Here is a 19,111-nt window from a genome sequence, read left to right on the forward strand (position 1 = left end):
AAAACTGAATAGATTAAAAAAAATAAAAATTAAAGAGAAGCTTTTTTAAACACCAAATTCTGAACGCACCTGATAGTTTGAGTTGTATGCTGGATGCCTCAATGAACGTGGCATTCACTTTACTGCTTGTAGTATTGAACCAATCAACAGTCAGAGTAGCAGGCTGTCTTTTTCCTAAATATTCATAAAACCCTTTCCACAGTGAGTTTATAAAAAACACATCTGAGGGAACTAAATAGAAGTGCAAAAAAAAAATAAACAAAAAAAAATAAAAATAAACAAACAAATGGTTAAAGGACAACAAAGTTACATTCTTTCGAGCCATACTCATGCTCTTCATTTTTTGTGTTACAGCATCAATCTACTGTTCTAAAGAGGCAATACAGTAAAAATCTTACAGCAGTGAAGACAATATATCTTATGACCTTTCCACTTAATTGCCTATAATATACTACACCTGTCCATTACAATATATGCTCTTAAATAACCTCAGACTTCATAGATTGTGTGCTTCAGTGAATGTCTCCAAGACTATGAAAAATAATGAACTCTTTCCCTAATGCCTTGCAGATTAAAGAAATTATTATTAAAAAAGGGAAGAAAACAATTTTTATATCACACGTATGTCTTATCTCTTTTGTTTCATGAATCTCTTAAAGAAGAGCTGTCTATGATTTCCCAAGGAGTATCAACTGAATTAATGGAATTCCAGACACAGCTTAGCACAAGCTTTTTATCAGTCTTTTTTAGACTCCACATCTTCTCTCCATAACATATCACTGCACCTGTGAGCAGTAAAGTTGCCAGAGCAGGGAACCTTTTTGGTTTAAAATAGGGGTTGGTTTCTCGCAAACTGCAGTTTGAATAATCTGAAGTAAAAAGCACACAAATTGAATAATGAATTTCAGAAATAATTTTATGTATTTGGGTAATTTCTTTGATGTTACTGTTGGTTTTTTTCTGTCTATATAGAAAAAAAAAATATTTCATGTCATTATATATTGTACTTTTTACTATTTGGCCAAATAGCCAACAGTGTAGGAAAGGCCTTTTGTACCCAACAGTATCTGCAATATGAACATTAATTTAAAAAGAAACATAGAAGAGAAAAAAATCCTGAGAAGAAGAGATGATCATTTTATGTCAAGATACGTTTACCTTGTGCTATATGTCTTGAAAATTAATTTCTCCCCTACACATTGCTGTATTTCTCCCACATATTTTCTTGTTATAAAATCTGGGGAAGACTTCTTTCAAACATGATGGTTAAGTTAAACAGTTAAGCTGGCAAAAAGAGACCAACCCTCTCTCTGGCCAGACAGCATCCAGTGTTTTGTGGCTGCTTCCAACAAGTGACAAGATAAAGTTTTCCACTTAGTTCTAAGCTTTTTCTAACATTACAATTTAAGAATTAAACTGTCATAAAAAGAACTGTATAACCAATCACATGATCTCTTGAAAAAATGGCAGCCCTAACAACTATTAAAATTCATCCTTACTACACATGATCACTACAAATGATATTTGCTAAATAGCTAAAGTCCGATATTAGAAGAGTGTTTCATAGTCTTTTAATCAAGCTCTTAAATTACTGGATTTTTTGCATTTTATCAAACTCTGAGCACTTGTAAAGGCAGATGTCTATATTGAAGGAAATGTATCAGTGCAACTATCCTGTGCATCTATTTTGAATAAATTCCATTAATATTTCCTCTTCCACCTAATCACTGATGGCAAAAATGAATCAAAAGGAAACCCAGGTCAGCAATAGCGTATATTTCCAACAAAAAATACCGACATGCAGCACGTGTGAAAATCTGATGACTGATTAGCTGTTGACTGTCTCTCAATCTAATTATTACATTTTCTAAAATGTATTTCATAAAGAAGAAGTAACATTTTCAATGCCTTTTGATTTGAAAGTGTGCAAAAGTTAGAAGACAACACTTAAGCTCAATGTGGCATGATTTGAAAGTCTTGTTGCTATATTGTTTGTACTACCACTGAATTCCAACTGAGTGGCAACCCACATATATGGCTTTGAGTACAACAGCTTAAGAGAATTTTAATGCTGCCTTTCCAAAGCATACTAAAGGCAGGACTGGGGTTTTAGACAAGGGACCCTTAACTTAATACTAAAAGTCTGAAGCACTAAATTTCAACTGGTACATCAGAGTCCTTAGAATTGATATATTTTCTGCAAATACATGAATTCTGTAAAGGGTCCTTCAGATGTTTTCCTACACTTTTCTCATTGCTTTACTGCAAGAGTCACATACAGAAAAGTTGAAATCTGGCATTTAAAAATACATATTTAATTTTTTATTTGCCTTTGCTCTTAATTAAAATTGTCTTCTCATGAAGGTGAGCATCTAGCACTACTGGTATGAATCTGACAGGTACTACGTAAGACTTTTATAAAGGAGCAGGAACCATACTTCTTTTGTCACATTCAACATCTTCAGTATCTAGTTTCTCTAACCACTTTGCCAAAAATAGCTGTTAATCTTCGCAAAATATTACCATTGACTTGATATTTACAGAATTTGCACTTTCTGCAGATGGACAGAATCAGCAGGGGAAGAAAACAACAACATATATTTCTGCTTCCCCAGTCATGCTTTTGTAAAAGGGTTAAAATGCATGTGCTGCAGTCCTGTGGATGCTGCCAAGGAATCAAAGCAGCTTTGCCCCACTTCTGCCAAGTCCTTGCAATATCCTTGCCTTTCTAACCCACCATGGGGAAATGGAGAACGAGACAAATAAACTTGGCATTATTATACTAATTCTGCACCTCTGCAGAGTACCCTCAGAATGTGACAAATGGGGGAATCCATAGCGACTTCTTAAAGCACCTTCTTAACTGTTTTTACAAAAACTACACAAAGCAATGAGATTCATGGGAACCAAATACATATTGTAGTTCCTAAACTTCACACAAATATTGTGAGAATGCTTTAGTTGCAACCCATACTCTATTACAAATTACAGCACTGTAAAAACAATAGTTACTATTGGCAATCAAAACATTACCTCTGGCAAAAAATAGTAATTCAATATACAAACCAAACGTAATTTAATTCATATACCCAGAGGTGGGAAATGAGATCGTTAATCTATTCTGCTACAAAAAATCTGATTTAGCAATATGAGCTTAATCCCAATTATAACAGAGATAGCAGCAAATGGAACTTCAGATAGATGGACTGTGAAGGAAAGAAGACAAGAGTTGTGGTCAATGGGACAGAGTCTAGTTGGAGGCCTGTATCTAGTGGAGTTCCTCAGGGGACCAGTACTATTCAACACATTCATCAACTACCTGGATGAGAGAACAGGGTGCACTGTCAGTAAGTTTGCTGATAACACTAAACTGGGAGGAGTAGCTGACACACCAGAAGGCTGTGCTGCCATTCAACGAGACATAGACAGGCTAGAGAGTTTAGTGGGGAGAAATTAAATAAAATACAACAAGGGCAAGTGTTGAGTCTTGCATCTGAGAAAGAACAGCCCCATGTACCAGTACAGGTTGGGGGCTGACCTGCTGGAGAGTAGTGTAGGTGAAAGAGACCTGGGGGTCCTGGTAGACAGGAGGATGACCATGAGCCAGTAATGTGCCCTTGTGGCCAAGAAGGCCAATGGCATCCTGGGGTGCATTAGAAAGGGTGTGGTTAGTAGGTCAAGAGAGGTTCTCCTCCTCCTCTATTCTGCCTCGGTGAGGCCACATCTGGAATATTGTGTCCAGTTTTGGGCCCCTCAGTTCAAGAAGGACAGGGAACTGCTTGAAAGAGTCCAGCACAGAGTCACAAGGATGATTAAGTGAGTGGAACATCTCCCTTATGAGGAAAGCCTGAGGGAGCTCTTGAGTCTCTTGAGAGTGGAGGAGACTGAAGGGAGACCTTATTAATATTTATAAATATGTAAGGGGAGAGTGTCAGGAGGATGGAGCCAGGCTCTTCTCAGTGATGTCCACTGATAGGACAACGGGTAACAGGTGCAAAGCTGGAGCACAGGAGGTGTCACATAAACATGAGGAAAACTTATTTCACTGTGAGGGTGACAGAGCACTGGAACAGGCTGCTCAGAGAGGTTTTGGAATCTCTTCTCTGTATATATCCAAAACTCGCCTGGATGTATTCCTGTGTAAACTACCCTAGGGGATCCTGTTCCAACAGGCGGGTTGGACTAGATGATCTTTCGAGGTCCCTTCCAACCCCTGACATTCTGTGATTATATAAAAAGTCAAGATAAAAAGGGAAAGAAAGTGCTACAAAATACTTAGTATTCTATAATAAAAATAATTTGCAGTTTTAAAAGACATAATAGTGCAGACCTTGTTTTTAAAAACAGCTTAAAACTTTTCCTTGTTAATTACTGTCATTTGTTACAGTTTCAGTTCTCTGCTTACCATTATTGTCATTTTCAATCATAACATTTCATTTAAAAAAATGTTTTTCAATTAGTAATTCCTTACCAAAACTAGTTATAAAGGACATGATATGGTGTGAATTAATACTGATGCTCCACATAGTCAATGTATTTGAAGACTTGGTCTATATTTTAATTTGATATTGAAACTTCTAAACCTGTGTGGTAACAGAGAAACACTTTAGGTGTTTGGTGAGATGAATCATCCAATAAATGAGGACTGCATAATAATTATAATGGATGCACATTATATCCTGTTTTATTGTGAAACAATACAGACAATAATGTCTGTAGAAGTAATGTATTTGAGAAGAACTCATTTATGGTTTCACCTGACACTCACTAATAAACTCACCAGGAAGGTTAATTATTAGCAGAAATACTTTTTTATCTCATGTACTCTACAGAGTCCTTCAGTGAACTGCCATTAGTATAAACCATTAATCTTATTTTCCCTGCAGCTTGTTAAAATCCAGAATACAGTTGCAAGCTCAGTTGTTTGGTGAAAACTCTGCTTGTTATTAAATAAGTCAATTAAAAAAAACAAACACAAACAGCCTTTCATTTACTGAAAATGATTGATCCTAAAAATATCAACATAAAGGATTTCTCAGATGTATTTGTCTATGTTTTCACTGATAGGAAGAGCAAGTTTAAATGTGCAAATGTTCGTGAAAAAGCAGAGAAAAGCAGCAGCAATGTTTCCCTGCTGGTGGTGGTCCACATAACTTAGGAAACCCTATCTTAAGAGTACTTTGAGAATTTCCATGAAATTAAGGCCACCAGAAGCTCCAGAAGATTTATTTTTTTGTTGGTTTGTTGGTTTTTTTTGTTTTGCTTTATTGTTTTTTTGGTGGTGGTGGGTTTTTGTGCAGATTCTTACACTTGCAATGGGAAGGCAGAACTTCAACTGAACCCAATCCCTGCAATTATAGTCTACATCCATTATAAGGCTCTCCATTATAGCAATCTCTCTGATATAAAACTACCTCAAATCTGGGGTTTGTGTATATATGCTTTATATTTTTGTCTTCACAGGTGTTTTTGTGCAATTCAGAAGATCAGTAGTGTAGAAATTAAAAAAATCTTTATTTGAAAATAATTTAGTAACATTGGTTTTACATAGCAACTGTTATGAAAGACCTCAACATTTATATTCTTTTGAAATAAGTAAAAAATAGTAATTTAAATGCTGGATCTAGTTTTATTATCCATAACAATCTAGGGTGTAAATCAATTTAATTTATTTAGCTCTAAACTTCTTGTATACAAACCTGGAGTTTTAGTTATTGTTTCATTAACTTCTCTCACTCCTTTACCTACAAGTAAAAAGACAAATTATCATTTTCATGAACACATTTGTGTGTTGTTGTTTTTTTTTAAATAGAATGTTAAGACAATACCTAATGGATGCAATCATGTCTTATTCAATAGTGCCATATTTAAAACAGAACTGCTCTTGATTACATTACGGGTTCAAACTTATGTGCTTACACAAAACTAGCAGAAAATAATTTAGGTAAACAAAACTTTTGCTGTAGAAAGTTGTCTGGCTAGTCAAGTATTTAATATATAGGCCTAATATTTTTATATCAGTCCCAGTGCTATATAGGAGAGCCTTATAGAGGGGACAGACACTGTATTTAATTCTCAATAATAGTATATTAAATATAGTAAATATCATAGTAATAAAAATGGATACATTTATGACAGAAATAGGAAAAGCCAGATAGCTGGATTAAGGTGACAGGATCAGATACCATGGGAAAGGATCAAAACCATTGTCATTTGCTATATTTCTGATACATTCAGTAGAGTTATGTCCACTGATCCCAAATTAAATTATGGCCTCATATCATTAGCCACTTTAAAAAGGCTAAAAAATTTGATTTTCACATTTGTTTTCTTCTTTAGGAGCAGAAATTCACTGATTAGACTGATCAAATGCTAAGAAGGAACAAAATGTGGGGAGCCAACCCGGAGAATTATACCTAATGACTGTAAACCTATTAAAAAAATTAATCTTGCTTATAGAAACTTTTTCTGTAGTTTTTATGTAATTTAGCAAAAAACACTCCATAAATAACAAAAACCATACCAGATTAGTTATCTCAAATTATTAATAATATAGTACCCATGAAAAGTCACCCTTTAGGGAATTAGAGTAAGAAGATTAATTTTTTTGTGTAGATCATGTCTTGACATGTGTCTATGTTGAAATAAAATCTACCCATATATTACTGAAAAATAAAGTATTGTTCAAACATCAAGTCTATTAGCATTCTTTGACATATTAGAATTAAAAATCATGTTGCAAGCATCTTTCCCATGGCATCTGACTATTTTTCCTTTATTTAGTTTTATTTTTCTGAATCAGGAAGTTATAACCATGTTTATTCACATGTGAAGAGCAAATTTAGCCCTCAGAATTATATACTTACGAGTTACTCTAGCAAAACTATATGAAATTTACATGAATATAAATAAATGTGGAATCTGGTGTTAAGATTTTTAAATTTTTATTGTTAATTTTTACTTTAGAATATTTTTTCAACAAAAAAGTATATTTGAATAAATCTAGAAGTCAAGCTGTGAAATAATTTTTAATTTTCCAAATAGAAAATTATACGGTAAACTTTAATGACTACAATGAAATACTCTTTAAAACTGTGACATATATATAAATACAGTGAAAAATACTACTTTGTATTATAAAGGTTTTGTTTGCTGTTTTTAGGGGGAAACTTACAGGTGTGTCTCTGCATTTATACACACATATCCCCATGTTTTCCTCTATGAGTTCTAGATGCTATGCTCACTTTGATTTTTCTACTGTTTCTTTCACAAACTAAAAGCTGTTGTTTCATATACATCTTTAAATAGTAAGTTAAAAAAAAAAAAAAAAAAAAAAAAAAAAAAAAAAAAATCCTACCATATAAGATAAAAACATCAAGGAAAAAGAAATTAAACCAAGTAGGGCCCAATATATCACTTCAGTAATGACTTACTTTTACAAATAGGTGATTTTCCTGTCCACTTCATATCTGGTTTACATGTCCGATGCTCTGATCCACCAGCAAGAAAAAATCCTGGTTGACAGGTATACACCAAAGTATACCCTAAAGTAGGAAGGTCTATTGCTTTCACATCTACATGTGCTGGTGTCTCTGGCTGCCTGCAAGCATGTGCTGCAAAGGGGTTTTTAAAGTTAGAAAAAGGGATTGTACATGGTTTCCATAGGATTAGAGTAAACAATTTGAAAGAAATGCATGCCACGCTTTTTCCTTTTCATTATGTAAACTTTGTACACCTTTTAGAATTGTCAAGTAGCTATTACTTGTGAAAGCAACATTCTTGAGTGTATCATCTTATTATTGAGAAGATGTAAATGATACTATCACATATTTTAAACAATACACCAAAAATTACTGAGTGGTTCTTGTGCTAAATAAATTAATCATAAACGTCAACTGAAATACAGATTCTACAGGAAGGCTTTGTCATAGTACATTGATTTATAACATATACTCAGTATGCTTCTTTCTGTGTGCTTCATGGTGTTTCATATAACAACGTAAAAAGAATTTGAAATAGGATAAAAAAGAACCTAAGGTCATCCTAATAAATTATGTTTACCTTGAATCAGTGTATTTCAATACAATAGTTATTTTACGTCCTCCCACTCATACAGAACTATAAATACACTAATAATTTGCATATCCATGTGTAGCCCAGAAAAGCTTACTTTTACTGAGGTCTATTTTATGATTCACAAAACACCAGCCCACAAAATATCCCCATGCATATTTCAGGCTATTTTCTGTTCTCTAGTAATCCAACATACACAAAAACACTAGATTAATTTAAAGCAACTATTGTATTCAGTTCAAGAGGACAGGCTTTTTTGAGTAAAACTGATAGAATAATTGTGAACTTGAAAAAAAATCTGAAAAATCTTACTCCAAATTAGTATCTCAAATACATCTTTCATCTTAGAGGTGGAAACACAAATACTTTAAAAATACCGTTTTAAACAAAGTTTACTTTTTCTAGTATATTGTTTACTATAAATTTCCACATGCATCACTTTGTAACTGTTTTTAAAATTCACAATATTCTATCTTATTAGATAAGAAACCAGACTTACGAATGCATTCAGACTGTATGCCACTCCAGGTTAAGTTAGCAAGACAAGAACGGGTGGTAGATCCCTGAATATGATAACCTTTTCTGCATCTGAAAAAGACTGTGCTCCCAACCTAAGGGTCAAACCAGAATATTATATAAAAGAGGTATCCACTAGAGAGATTTTTTCAAAATAAAAATGTTATATTTTTACAGTTTGTAAACTTTTTTTAAATCGTGATGAAGTTTGAGGAACTGATCCTTTGTAACCTTATTTGAAAGCAGTAAATGGAAAAATATGGAGAAGGCTGTGCACATGGGAAAGAACAACACTTATACATTTCAGTTTATTAGTTTGTCAGTGTGACAGAATCCAAATAAATGCCTGGGATGCGTCTATTTCCTGAATATCACTGTATACATTTCAATAGAACTTGAGAATAAAGTTTTTTCATTGTTTTTTCATTTATCATTAAAATGTTTTTTAAGAGGAAAAATGAAAATTAAAAAACTATGATAAGCTTTTCCCTCTACAAATAAATTTACTAGACAAAATAGGCTACAATTCCTTACACTGCATCTGTTACTATAAAATACCTAAGTTTTACTTGAGATGTTCCACTAGCACAGTGATGTTACAGAAAGCCTTCCTATGTTTAACTGTAATAAGACCCTTCCCAAAACAAAAGGTAAAGTAACTGAGGAAACTCTCTTTAGACTTCTAAGAGCATGAAAACAGGATACAATATTGCATATGATAAAAATTTTCATAATGTAGCATTGCATTTATTTTGGATAAACCTTGGTAATAAATACTATAGGATTAAATTTAAAAAAAAAAACAAAAAAAACCAACCAAACAAACCCACAAAAATCAGTATTTAAAATTATATGACTTATTAATACAGGATACATATCACATGAACAAATGCAAGCAAGTTGCAAATGAGTAGTGATCAATGCTTATTAATAAAATATAATGCAGGCATATAAATGCAGATAGCTCTATACTGAAAATGTCATAGAAGGACTTCTGTGGACATTAAAAATGAACAGTTTTCTTCAAAAGTTACTACATGTCAACTCTATACTCAGTTACATGAACACAGGTTATTATGATAGATGTTCAGCAAATGCAACACCAGTTCTTCCTGAAGAAGCTTTAGACATTCACTTATATTTTTAAAGATCAAATGACTGACATGGTTTTGTGGACTTATCTCTTTATAGCTATTTATAAACCAGCTCATCTCCCTATCTTGCCAAGGTCACACAGTATGTCTACAGTAGAGACTGGAACAGATTGTGGCTGGTCTTGATTCTAAGACATCTTGCTTCTCGTGAAATTACCAATTCTAGTATTAATAAGTAATGATGAGCTGTAAATCCTTTCTCACTGATCCAAAAGACCAAGCAAAAAAGAATGTCTAGGTTCAAGGTAGTTACAGAGTTCTATTTCTTTCTAATTTACAGGTAAAAGTAAAAATAAAACCAGTTCACGCTCTGTGTAATGCTTGGATGAAAAACATTGGAGGCATTTTTAACAGTCACGATGCAGTGAAGCACAAAAGTCACAAAATGAATCAGCCACGACAAGATGCTGGTAGCTAAGGAAAAACCCTTCAAAAGTCTGCTGACTGTTATCACACCTTTCTGTACTGAGGAAAGACTGTTAAAGAGTTTGTAGAAGCTCTGCTAAGTCATACAAACAGGAAGCCTGACTAATTACATATGCCAAAAAACAGTCTAGTTCACTAGTAATTGGAGCTAAGTCTACATCTTGTACCAAATAGTGATCCGAGAGAGAATGCAAATACTTGAGAAAGACTAGAGACAGAAGAGATTAAGGCCTACTATTGCCACTAGAGGTGAATGAAAAGAGAAGATTAGCCTTTGTGTTCAACAGACATGAGAACAGTGAATTAGCCAGTACAATTCTGGCATTAAAGAAAAAAACCCAATCTCCTGATCAAATCAGGTGCAAAGATTAAAGTTATTGTTGAAGACATGATGGAAATTTGTACAAAGTCAGGGTGAGACAACAAACAGGAAAGGCAACTGCATCTGCTACTATAAGAACCAGCTTAGGGTCAAGACCACAAGATGTGGCTAGGAAAGAAGTGACTTGGGCATCTGTGAGTCAGGCAGGAGCAGAAGGTGAAGAGCTGACAGCCACATACAGCAGTGATGGACAGAACAACTGCAGGAGAGGGAAGGTATTAACCAGAAGACCTTGCAGAAAGGATTTTCTGAAAAACAGCTATACTAACTTTATTGTAATATCATGTAGCACATTGCCCTAGCGTCAGAAATAAGCAGGAAACCCAAACACAACATATTTTAGATACCAATCACAAATATTTGTATCGTAATAAACTATGCACATGAGGTTAATTAAATTATATAATGACTGTGGATTGGTTGTTGTTGCACCTACTTTTATTTCCTCAGACACTTTTCTGACTGTCACTTGATAAACTAATAACCTGTGTGGAATTTGGAAATTATAGACATTTATTGTAAGACATTCACCACAAACAACCTGGATCAAATACATAGAATAATTTTGTCTTCTCTGAATAAAACACGACATGAATTGCTAATTGAGTAAAGCCACTTGCGGACTTTTTTGTCAAGGACTACATGGCCTTTGGATCAGATAGGTCTTTGGTTGTTAGGTATTTACTGACTATTCATCAACATATGAAAGAATTATGATCAAAAAGCATAAAGCACACTAATTACATCATATCATATCATATTAGGTAATCAATTTATAAATAGTCCTGCCTACTGAAGGCTCTTAAAAGATTGAACATATGATATATTACAAGGTTAGGAGTTCTTACGTTAAGCTGTATGTTGATTTTAAAAAAAAAGCTTGGAATTAAGCATGAGTTTTGAATAAAAAGGAGTGGAAATTTCCTAAGGTGTACATCAGGAATTTAAGCCTTCAGATAATTTAATATGTTTGTAATTATTAAATGCGTCTTCATTTTAGAAAGCTAATAAATAAAAAGAAGAGAGAATTACCTCATAACCTCTGGAACTGTTTTGTATCCCAAAATGTGGAGTACCAGGGTCTGTACACGTATTGTGAGTTGGATCTAAATATGAAACACAATAGATATTATTATGGTATGAAAAGAATACTCTTAAAATTGTTTGCAAACATTAAGTCAATTCATCAATGTCTAGTGATGACAATAATCGATCTTTTATAGAATGTGTGTATTTCTATATATTACATTTATATTTCCAATTAAATTGCTATGATAAATCACAGTACTTTGCTTCAGTACGTTGCCATTATTTAAGGGTATATTTTGCAGGTTTCTTTGGCCATGTAGACTTCAGAGTTAGGATTACATTAATTTCTGCTAAGCTTATCCTTTGAAACCTTTTTGAATACATAGTAATTGCAGTGAAGATGGAACACACAGGGAAATATTTTTCTTCTTTCCCAATGAATAGCTTAACAACTAACTAGATTTCTAAAAAGAAACAAACCCAACCCCCCAAAAAAAATCCAGAATCTCAAAACAACCTGTTCTCTTGTAGCAATTTTTACAGCATTTTTTCTTTCACCCAGAAAAAGAAAATTTCAAATGGACTGCTACCTCAGTTGTTGCTGGAGAATGAGAAAACAGTCTCCTCCCCCCCAAAAATAGTATCCCAACTGAGTATAGCTAGTTACAGAATCAGAATCATAAAACCATAGAATGGTTTGAGTTGGAAGTGACTTAAAGATCATCTAGTCCCAACTCCCCTGCATGGGCAGGGACACCTCCCACTAGGATCAGGTTGCTGAGAGCCCCACCCATCCTATTCTTGAATGCTTCCAGGGATGGAACTTCCACAGCTTCTCTGAACAGCCTATTCCAGTGTCTCACTACCCTCACACTAAAGAATTTCCTCCTGATCTCTAACCTAAATCTCCCCTCTTGCCGTTCAAAACCACAATCCCTTGTCTTCTCACTACAAGCCCTTGTACAAAGTCCCCCCCCAGCTTTCTTGTAGGCCCCCTTGAGGTAATCATCTGACGATCACTTTCATGAGTATATTTTAAAGCAGCCTGAAACTATTTTGGATTCAGCCATGTCCACTCCACATTCTTATGTTTATTTGCTTTGAGGCTGCCCAGTCACATCCACAAGGTAGACAGACCAGGACTTGATCTCATGGATCTTTCTGTAGTATGTTGCTCACTCTTAGCAACCAATTCTCTTTTTGTGATGACACTGAATTATGAAGAATGCAAATTTGGGATTGTATTTAATCTGTAACCATTTTTAGTTTTCTGCAGAAGCAAAACTGAACTCATCATGTACAATAATATGATATGTCATTTCACTCTTGGTGAACTTCCATTTTCAATCTTGACCATCAGTAGAGCATAAAAATTCAGCTTAATTGGTTTTTGCCAAGGGCTTCAAATGTTACATGGATGTTGACCTGATGTATGAGAATAAAAGACAAACATGGTACTGACTTTGAACTGCTTGAACAGCTCAAGAACTTTTACAAATTATCATCAGCTGGAATGGCATAGTTAATAAGAGACACATGAAGCTGAACTGACTTTTTTAGATGTCTCATCTAAAGGAACAGTGGAGGAAAAAGGAAGAATTTGCAAAGTATTTTAAGGAAATAATCCATATCCAGAAATTGAAAAGCTTGCCATCATTTGCCATCATATGGTACTTCTAGGCATAGCTTTAGGAATTGTTCACTAATCCTAACTTTCAAATTGCTTAACTATGGTATCTGTAAATATTTTAATATTTTCCTTTTACAATACCATAAAAACTACAATGAAAAAGGAAAACTTATGTCTTTGATGCAGTATTTTCCATGTAATATACAAAATATAAATAGAAATGTCATTATGACATTTTCAAATTTGATTCTTCACAATAGACCTGAGACTGTTACAGAACATAGATGCAAGATGGATTGCCCCGTTCATACAATCTGTGGACAGAAGGAATTCTTAATTCCTATCAAGGAATTGTATTGAGTGTTAATGCCTTAATTTATAAAATACAGGCTGCTTTCAATAATCATGCTTAGTTATTTTCCTGGTGTACCCATCCCAGCTCTTTCATCTCAGTCATAGCATATATAAATGGGCTACAGTCTGTAACTGAATGTCTTTGCTTAGAAAGAATGATTTTTCTGTTATAACACCAAAATAATTTTCTCCAGCAAGTCACCCCAAATTTGATAAAATTCTGATGTTAGTGGGAGTTACAGGTGTCCATCTTAGTAAGTCTGCTTAGGTAACATGCTAAAAGCTTATCAGTTGCATGCCAGCCAATGAGGAAGACAGTACTTGGCAGTTTATCTGAATTTCAGAGAATGAGACTCAGAACATTTCATCCTTTTGAGCTGTACAAGCAACTTTTACAAAGTCCAAAAAGCTTTTTCATTTGGACTGATTCTGACAAATGTCTTTAACTCTCAAGTGACAGAATCTGTTTTTTAGTCTTCTGTGTATCTAAAAGATTCTTAAAATAGATGGAACAAATTATTCATTTGCATTTACTGACGTTCTGCATTTCCAGTAGACAAGCAATCACGTAAATTTACAAATTACTTTATATGTGATTCTGTTTATCCTGAAAATTTTATACTCAAAATATAACTTTATTTATTTAGGTTTTTTTATAGTACACATATTTTCTATATTTGAAAAGTTAATTGCTAGATTTATCATAGCGTAATAGTTTATCAAGCATATTCTCAGTAGAAACAGCGTAAGTAACGGTAATTATTACCAATGCATGTTGGCTGGATTCCACTCCAAGTACCATCTGCTTGACAGAATCTTCTAGAAGAGCCTATCAGAATAAAAGGGGGTCTGCACTGAAAGCTAACTTCAGATCTGTAGGTGAAACTTTTTCCATTGAGGCGTCCTTCTGCTGGAGTACCAGGATCACCACAAAACACAGCTAATACATTAAAAGGAAAAAAACCCAAAACTATTAAAAACTGCACATGCTTCAAATGAAGTATTCTTCATTGTTTCATTTCCAAATCAGGCATTCTGAATATGAGTGCAAATGCTATGTTCATTTATCTTATGTCTGACTGTAGCTCAGAAAAATTATTGACAGCAATTTATAATTAATTATCACTGCTATAGTTATTATAAGCATATAACTTAACCTGGAAAAACAGGTCTTTTAATTGAGACACTTAAATGCTGATTAGATTTGGCTCACAAAGTAATCTCAAAGTAGACAATACTATACTGTAATTCTACAAAATGTATCCAGTTTTTATATTAGTCACCCTCAGACAAGTAGGCTGGAAATGTTTGCCCTAATTAAAACGAAAAAACATTTTTCAGAATCCTGACAAGATTTCAAGCATTGAAAGAGAAGAGTTGGCAGAATTAGGAAAATCTGAAAAACAAATACAAACAAGATATGAGAGTATGTGCTCGCCTTTGGAAGAGAAAAAAAAATGAAAAAATTAGAAAGGAGATCAAGGCTATGAGCTTAAGGGGTTAGGATTCTTGTTTTTACCTATTATTGGAAATGGAAACAGGGAAGAAAAAGTAAAAGTGTAAGGGAAAAATTTAATCACAAGTCAAATTCAAAAACTGCAAAAAGATTATTAATAAGACAAGTGGTGATGGGTCCAATTAATAATGAGAGATAAAGGTGACTTTTGGGGAAAGGCAGAAGACCATGACCTTAAATGGGCACAACCACTCAATTTCATAACAAGCTCTGCTTTTCAGAAGAAGGCAGGAGAATTCTGCTGTAGCTGAGTCCTTTTAAAGCTGTTAGAACTTGACTAAAGCCTGAGAGAAATGACTGAAACCTGAGACAACTGACTGTAGCTTTGATAAAGCCCAAAACAACTGTACCCTGAAAACTTACGCAAACATTGTGGAATGTCTCCACGCCAAATTCCTGGGCCTTCACAGGAGAGAATAGCTGTATGAGACAGCTGATAGCCTTCTGTACAGCTGTAACTCACACTGGCACCCCAGCGATAATCCGATCCTTCCACTTTCCCGTAGAGGACTGGTGGAGGGGGGCCACAGGTAATAGCTGTGTTACAAACAGAAAAGTTATAATTTCAAGACTTTAGAGGATTTAGAAGATTGCAATATAATATCTCTGCATCCTTCTGAAATAACAAAGAAGTATTTTATGCTGTCCACTTGCAACAAAGCATTCCTGTGTTGAAAAAGCTGCTTGTAATTGACAGAAAATCAATTTAAATACAAAAATACCACCTCTGTAGGATTAGGAAGTCCCTGAGCTCTAGATTCCCCGAAGTCAGAAGAGCATATAGGTCACCTAGTTCTGAATCTCTACCCTATATATTCATTACTGATCTTTGTTTGCAACAGGCTACTGAGCTAGGTAAAAGTTTTCAATAAAACTTATTTATTTCAATAAATATATTTCTATGATTCTACCATGCAAAATATTTGCATTTTATTTTAAACAAATGTAGGACTAGTTGAAGCCCTGAATATGACTATGTTCATTCACCTGCTCATTTTCTAAGGCTTTCAGCAAACAATGGACATAGACTTTATTGGTGATTAGTGGGTAAGACTCTTAAAAAATATTCTGTTTCCCAGCTTCTGAAAGAGTGCTCAGAACAATGAAATCCAGAATGACTAAGTTTACATTTACACATCAGTTCCTTCAATGAAGTGCACAACCATAAAATCTCTCACTCAGTGATTTTTACAATGGAAAATGAGGTCAGTCAAATACATACGTCAAAATTTTATTAGTAGGCTAGACTCAGATGTCACTTTAAAGTTTGATAGACGAGCTAGAAGTCCAGGCCTTTTATAAGCAGAAGATGCCCTAGGTTGTTAAATTTACTCCCTGTGCTGCTGTAGTAGTGCTAACAATTTTCACCAGGTTGCCTTATTTGCTTCCCCACTCTGACCTTTATGTTAGCACTTGCAATTGGCTATTTGTGAAGCATCTTTTTCGCTGTTTATGATGACTACTGCAACAAGGGAATCTTTTATAAAAAATTTGGATTGCAGGATCTCTTCACAGAATTTTGACCATCTAATCCAAAATTAAAGGGCCCAAAAAGGAAAATAGGTACTTCATTCCTTGCATTTTAAACAGAGCACTCCGATAATCTTCACTGCAGAATGGTTTGGTTCTACTGTAGTAATTAATGTTGCTATTCTGACTGAGATTATTCCACAGAATATGTGTAAACTAAATACAAATTTTACACAAATATTTATCTAAATGTTTTAGTGTCCCTGAGAACAATTTTTACAAATAAAGACACTGATAAATAAATATCACATACAGTTGCAAACAATATTTGTAAACTGTTTAAATTCAAGAGCACACCTCTGCAAATTGGTTTACTCTGGTTCCAAGTGCTGTCTTTTATACAGCGGATGGTAGATGAACTGGCAGGCTCCATCAAGTATCCTGGATTGCACTGATAGCTGACTGTCTTATTAAAGGTAAAATCATTTCCAAATTGAATGCCGTTTGCTAATGCACCTGGATCTCCGCAGCTGATCACTAGTGAGGAAGAGAAAAAAGGGCTGTGTGGATTTTTTGGGGGGTTTCTGTTTGGTTTTTTTTCAATAAGCATGCAATGAAACATTGAACCCATGTATAGCTAATGTCCTTTTTTTAGTGTAAAAACCGATATATTTCACATAAAATAAAAAAACTACTCCTGAATGGACTAGTACAATCTCACTGCTCCCTGATTCCTGGTCCTTAGGAAAATGGTTAGAGCTGTCTCATTTGGCTCACAAAAAAAAACCAAAACAACAAAAAACAAAACTAAAGCGCAGAGGACCACCTCTTCTTAGTAATAATGCTATATTTTCAGTGTTGACATTCATGAGGTAAAAAAAAAACAACAACAAACACAAAGGTTAACAATGTATTAATCTTAAAAAGAGTTCTGGAAATATCTAGTGTGTCTTACAAGGGCATATATGTCTAGATACATAAAATATCCACGTATTTCAAGACAGATTAATGGCTTTGAAGAAAAGTGGAAAGAGATTTTTTACCAAGGCCTGTAGTGAAAGAACAAGGGGAAAAGGTTTGAAATGGAAAGAGGGCAGATTTCTTTGGCTATAAGCAAATTAATTTATAATTAAGAAAATACATTATTTAATTAACAAAATAATAATTTTCAATAGGAAGGCTGGATGACTTACTACTTTAAAGCTTTAGAAGAAGAAAGTTTATTTCTGACCTGTGCAGTCTGGAGCCGTGCCAGTCCATGTCCCATTAGCAGTACAATGTCTAGTAGTTAGCCCTGAAGTTTTGTAACCTTCCCAGCAGGCATAAATGACTGAGCTGGAGAATAATATTCCATCAGTGTATATTATCATACCATTGGCTGGGGTGCCCGGGTTCCCACAAGACACAGCTGTGAAGTAAAAAGTTAAAAAAATATATAAATAATCAGTATTTCCATAATAAGTGACTAACTGTTTTGTTTTTGGTTTTTGTTTTTTGTTTTTTTTTTTTTAAAAAAAAGGAAAAATAGGTAAATAACCCACCTTTTTAAAAAGTTAGAGGAACTTTTACTGAGAAATTTTTTAAGAAGTATATTCTTGAGCTAATAATTTATTTCTCTTTTTAATCTGATTCCTTTACTTGCATTTCTTTGCTTTTTTTTTTTTTTTTCAGTTTCTGATTCAGATGGTTTGCACTGTTTGTTCCACTCTACCCAGTACAGGCACTGAGAGTGAAAAAAGCTTATTCAGAACTTTCGAACAGACCAGTGTTTCTATTTTGCCTTTGGGCACATTTTTCTATTATCTTCCCGGCTTCCGGTATCTCCTCTTTCAATGGTAAAAATGCATAAGTAGCAAATTATTATTTTTCTTCCCATTTGCTTATTGAATCAAGAAAAGCACAGATATTCTGTATTGGACCCTGTATCTTTTTGTTATCTGTAGCTATACATTAAGAAAATTATTATGTTTTAGCTTCACACTTTTCAGATTTAATAGTGGTTTATTTTGATTACATATTGTGTTGTTTGTGTTGTGTTGTTTTGTTTTTTTTCCAGAGGGTTTAGTGGTTGTTTATTTTCCATTGGACCAGTCAATCATGAGAAGGGTTTGTTTGTTTTGAATTTTTCTAACAATTTTCCTCTAAAGCATCATTATTTGATCATCCCAGGAGATAGGATGCTGGCAAAAGTACAGTAACATTCCACTCCTCTTGAGTCAAATAAAATAAAACTTTCACAAGGTTAAGAGATTAACAGGGTTAATCAAGAGTTAGGAGTAAAAGTGCATCTAAATCAAACTCTTTTCTTCAATCTTCTGTAGAGCATAAAGTGATTTGTAAGACTAGTAGGACCTACTTCAACTTTCCCTTGCACAGCTTTCAAGAGCTAGCAACTCTTTCTGCTACTCCTACAGCACAAATAAGTGTGGTCTGTTGAGAAGTGGTATGATTTAGTCTAATGCAATTATGTGATCAAATAGAAGTTTGATTAAACTTAATAGCTTGGATTATTGTGGTGGATTAGCCTTGGCTAACAGAAAAAAAGGCACATCCAGCTGCTC

At 34.1% G+C, this 19,111-nt stretch overlaps 1 protein-coding gene across 1 annotated transcript in view; it reads right to left on the bottom strand.

The window, feature by feature from the left end:
- CSMD1 (CUB and Sushi multiple domains 1) overlaps positions 1-19,111 on the bottom strand; it is an 805,423-nt gene that overhangs the window by 9,847 nt on the left and 776,465 nt on the right. Inside the window, exons 58-66 of the mRNA XM_009999261.1 lie at positions 17,782-17,958; positions 16,908-17,087; positions 15,444-15,617; positions 14,331-14,504; positions 11,584-11,657; positions 8,573-8,684; positions 7,434-7,613; positions 5,700-5,744; positions 70-231 (exon numbers count right to left, since the gene is read on the bottom strand). Of these exons, the coding sequence (XP_009997563.1) occupies positions 70-231; positions 5,700-5,744; positions 7,434-7,613; positions 8,573-8,684; positions 11,584-11,657; positions 14,331-14,504; positions 15,444-15,617; positions 16,908-17,087; positions 17,782-17,958 (1,278 nt within the window). The remainder of the gene's footprint in view (positions 1-69; positions 232-5,699; positions 5,745-7,433; positions 7,614-8,572; positions 8,685-11,583; positions 11,658-14,330; positions 14,505-15,443; positions 15,618-16,907; positions 17,088-17,781; positions 17,959-19,111) is intronic.

Source organism: Chaetura pelagica, unplaced genomic scaffold (assembly GCF_000747805.2).
Source record: "Chaetura pelagica isolate M959 unplaced genomic scaffold, ChaPel_1.0 scaffold90, whole genome shotgun sequence".
Lineage (NCBI taxonomy): Eukaryota > Metazoa > Chordata > Aves > Apodiformes > Apodidae > Chaetura > Chaetura pelagica.